The 4057-nt window shown below is 40.8% G+C and overlaps 1 protein-coding gene across 4 annotated transcripts in view; it reads left to right on the plus strand.

The window, feature by feature from the left end:
* Nucleotides 1–4057, plus strand: part of KIAA0930 (KIAA0930 ortholog) — a 124836-nt gene that overhangs the window by 113451 nt on the left and 7328 nt on the right. For 3 of the 4 annotated variants that reach the window (XM_019544300.1, XM_019544299.1, XM_019544302.1), the window contains one exon: nt 2697–2852. The exons of the other annotated variant lie outside the window; for it this stretch is intronic. In XM_019544300.1, coding sequence (XP_019399845.1) covers nt 2697–2852 — 156 coding nt within the window. The remainder of the gene's footprint in view (nt 1–2696; nt 2853–4057) is intronic. 4 annotated transcript variants of the gene reach the window in all.

A 4057-nucleotide genomic window follows, 5' to 3' on the forward strand; every position in this document is an offset into this window, starting at 1 on the left:
AGATGATGGTTAGCATTTTTTAGCAATAAAGTATTTTTTAATTAAGGTATGTACATTGTTTTTTTAGACATAATGCTATTGCACACTTAATAGACTACAGTATAGTGTAAACATAACTTTTATATGCACTAGGAAACCAAAAAATTTCGTGTGACTTGCTTTATTGCAGTGGTCTGGAACCGAACCCGCAATATCTCCGAGGTATGCCTGTATTATCCAAATCACAACATTTTAAGAAGTATCAGTCAAACTGCTTTCTTTATCAAGTATGTTAGACCAGATTTCCTAACAAAAAGGCATATTCAATGATATGTTGGCAAATACAAATACATTTCCTCCTCTGTTTCAAATCAAAATGCAGCCTTAAATAAAAAACATTCAATTTATATTCTCTGAAATTTGAATTAAGTAGCTGATCACCTAAATTATTCAAATTTCCATCAGCAGAAACTTCTCCCTAGCTCTTCCTTAATTTGACTGTTCCAAAAAGCCCACCTTTTCACAAAAGAAGTATTTTAGCATATTCAAGTAGACAAAATATAGTAGAAGAAGGACCAGTGTGTCTACATATGGTTCAAGTGACTGACCTATTCCTTCTGTAAACTACACAAAACAGGGTAGGACCCTTAGCGGGCTAATCCTTCCCCACTCACTACTGGTTTTTGTGTTTACTCAGTAGCGTTTTGCTGAATCGGACCCTAAAACAGTAAATCTTAATAAAGTCTTACTGTTTAATATCATAGTGGCACTTCCAATATATATTTACCCCTGGAGATTTTACTTAATTTGTTTTTAATCAGCGAGTTTAAAGATGGTCTTTATTCTAACAGCCTATTGGTCTAGTATGATTACTATGCATCAGCTTCTATAGCCAACAATTGGCAAGGGAACAATGTGGCCAGCATCACCTTCAGATACCTTTGACTCCCCTGCTTGAATGATCTGGTATCCATTTAGAGCAAGGCCAGTAGGGGCAGCCTTTGGCACAAGTCCAGAGGGTGGCTAGAAATCACACCTCTGGAGCATTAGCCACTCTACCACTGTGCTCTTTGACAATTTAGATTTGGTTTAAAATTTTAAAATACACTTTAGTCAGTCTTGAAAACAAGTTAGACTCCAAAACTACTTTTATTTCTTTGAAAAAGTGCTCTAAGTGGATTGAATAGCTTAATTACTAATTAAATTGCTGATATAATGTCAAAAGACATTTTTAACACTATGTCCATAGAGTTTTGGCTCTTCTAAGGAGGCTGTAAGAATAGAAGTCTGCTCCTCCCATCTTTCTTTCTAGTTGTAGCAGTGACTGTAGCACATTTTGCCTTTGGTCAGATGTCTGTTTCCATCCAGTTTTTTTAACTGCTTCTTCCTAAAGGTTTGGGTGCTTAACCTCTGCCTGTAGTTATGTTAATATCCACTAAGTCAGTTCTGGAACATTATGTAAGGACTGCTAAGTAGGAGGAGACCTTAAACTTTGCTCTGAGACTTGTTCAGTGGCAGCCTGCAATGGACTGGGTTGTCACATGGCACTGACTCTTTTAGCTTCCAGATGTTAACCTGCCCCATAAGCCATCTAAAATATGTTGTTTTCCTGACTTTAATTTTCTACTTGAGCAGTTAATGTTGCTGTGCAGGAATGTTACATGAAGACAAACAGGAAGAGAAACTAGACCTGGCACACTTCTTGGAACAGGCCAGGCTCCTCTTTGGTGATTAGACACAGAGGCATAGCAATCTCCTTTGCCCTGGACAGAGTTGAGGCTGGAGTGTGCCCAGAGGCATACTTGGATCTGGGTGGTGTCACAGCCTCAGGAGATGGAGGCAAGTAAGTTACTGTATCCTGGCAGCTATGGGCTCCAGCTGCGCAGAGAGGAGAAGGAAACAAGAGGTGGAGCCAGACCTGCTCTAGGATCCTAGCAGCTCTGAAGATGCCATCTACCAGGGAGGTTAAACCTCCCTGCCACCCAATAAAGGCACTACTGAATGCCATGCTGAGCAAAGAAATAAAAACCCTCATTCAGCAGGGCGGTGTCCCTCTGTCTTCGCCCCCAACATAATTCATTGTCAAGACCCAAGAGCCTCCTTGAAGTTTATTGCCCAGTTTCTGACACCACTCCACAAAGCCTAAGCGTGGAGCTGCTGGATTAGCAGCATAGGTGCATCCATTCTAGCACCCCCAGTCTCCATTCCAAAACTGCAACCTCTTTCCCCACCTTATTCAGCATGCAGGACTTGGGCTGCTCTTATCCATCCATAGTTAGGCTACTGGCTGGTTCATTTATAGGATAACAACCTAATACTGCTCCCTCCTAGCAGAATGACTTGTTTAGCTACAGTAGTAATGATATATGCTGTTAGCTAGAGCCTACATTCAGACCTTGCTAATAGCTGCTGCCTGCTTTAAAAGTAATACTAACTGTGACACTGCCTTGCTTGGAATTCAGCTCTGATAGGAACGTAGGAGTGGAAGAAGCCTTCTGGGCTATTGGGTCCAATCCCCTGTGTTTTACTGGCATGTGTTAACCAAAGTAATCTCCAAAATCACTGCTTCAAATACTCATTTATAGCCTGAGAGGTTCTACAGTACCTTTTTCTGTAAATAGTTCTGATAGGTTCTTTTCAAGACGAAGCAGATGACTGAAGGGAAGGACAGAGAGGTATAAAACACATTTTGAAGTTGTTATATTGTGCCTTCACAGATCTGCACAATGCAACTAATCTAAGGTCGCGGTCCTTATCGGGAACAGGACGGTCCCTGGTTGGCTCGTGGCTGAAGTTAAACAGAACAGATGAAAACTTTCTACTCTATGCACATTTAACCTACGTCACTTTGCCACTGCATCGAATTTTAACAGGTGAAACTTTTTGTCGTCTTCACATAAACACAGAAGTTACTCTGGTGACATGTAACTATGCTTTAACTGGTTTCTCAGGGTTGCGCTTAGTGTAAAAATATCAAATTGCTGTTTGCTTTGGGTTTTTTATATATAAAAAATATTTATTCAGTAGTCATATAATATGGCTACTGAACACTGCATAGCCAGTTGAACTTGATTGTAGCCATGTCATCGGATTTCAGTAGCTTGAGGCGAGCACCATGCAAATATCTTTTGTTCTTGACTACTTATTTACTTGGTCCTAAACAATTCCCTTCCTTGACACATTCTGCTGGGTTATTTTTAAGGTTGTGTCATATAGGGTACAGCCAATTAGAGAGTAGAAATGTGGAGGGTATAAAGCTAATGCCCCTGCACTGGAAGCAGTGTTTGGAATTGGAATAGTTCCAGCAGAATGAACATAGAGGTGTCTTATGCTCAGGCAGTGATGGAGATGAAGAGATACCTTTCTTGAACAGCATTTGTAAAATTCTGACTCTTCTGGGTGGCAGACAGCATAGCAAGTAAGGATTTTGCTACTCAGATGTAGGACCAAGTATTTCTTTGCAAAGGAGGGATTTCCATTTATTTCACATATTGGATGTGTTGCCTCCATAATAGCAGATTAGTCAAAGTGGTTTGGGCAGCAGCCAGACTGTTTCTTAATTTCTGGCCAGTTTTGCTTACTGACACTCCATTTTTGCCACATTAGAATTCAAATCATTTGGGATTTACAGGGAAACTTTCAGGAGGCTCTGAGCTATGTTATTAGTGGGACTTGTTAAGTGATTGCCAAGTACCTTTGCCGAGAAACCATGTCTTGACACTGATTGTTCCACTTGCCTCCAACCCTCCTGTTTCAGGAAGAATAATTAGGAATAGAGTAGTAGGTAGAGGGTAGTGTTGAAATCTATGGAGCTTTTCAGCTCTTTCCAGATTAATTTTAGATCTAGGCTTGGCATGGAGCCCTTCCTAGCTATTTTTAATCTAACAGATTATTTTTAGTATTGGGCAAAGATCAAAGCACCATGCTGATTCATAGTTTCATAGTAGCTAGAGTCGGAAGGGACCTAGGTAGATCATCTAGTCTGACCCCCTGCCTTGGCAGGAAAGAGCACCGGGGTCAGATGACCCCGGCAAGGTGCTCATCTAACTTCCTTTTAAAAATCCCCAGGCTAGGAGCC

This window comes from Crocodylus porosus, unplaced genomic scaffold (assembly GCF_001723895.1).
Source record: "Crocodylus porosus isolate Cpor-Errol unplaced genomic scaffold, CroPor_comp1, whole genome shotgun sequence".
Taxonomy (NCBI): Eukaryota; Metazoa; Chordata; order Crocodylia; family Crocodylidae; genus Crocodylus; species Crocodylus porosus.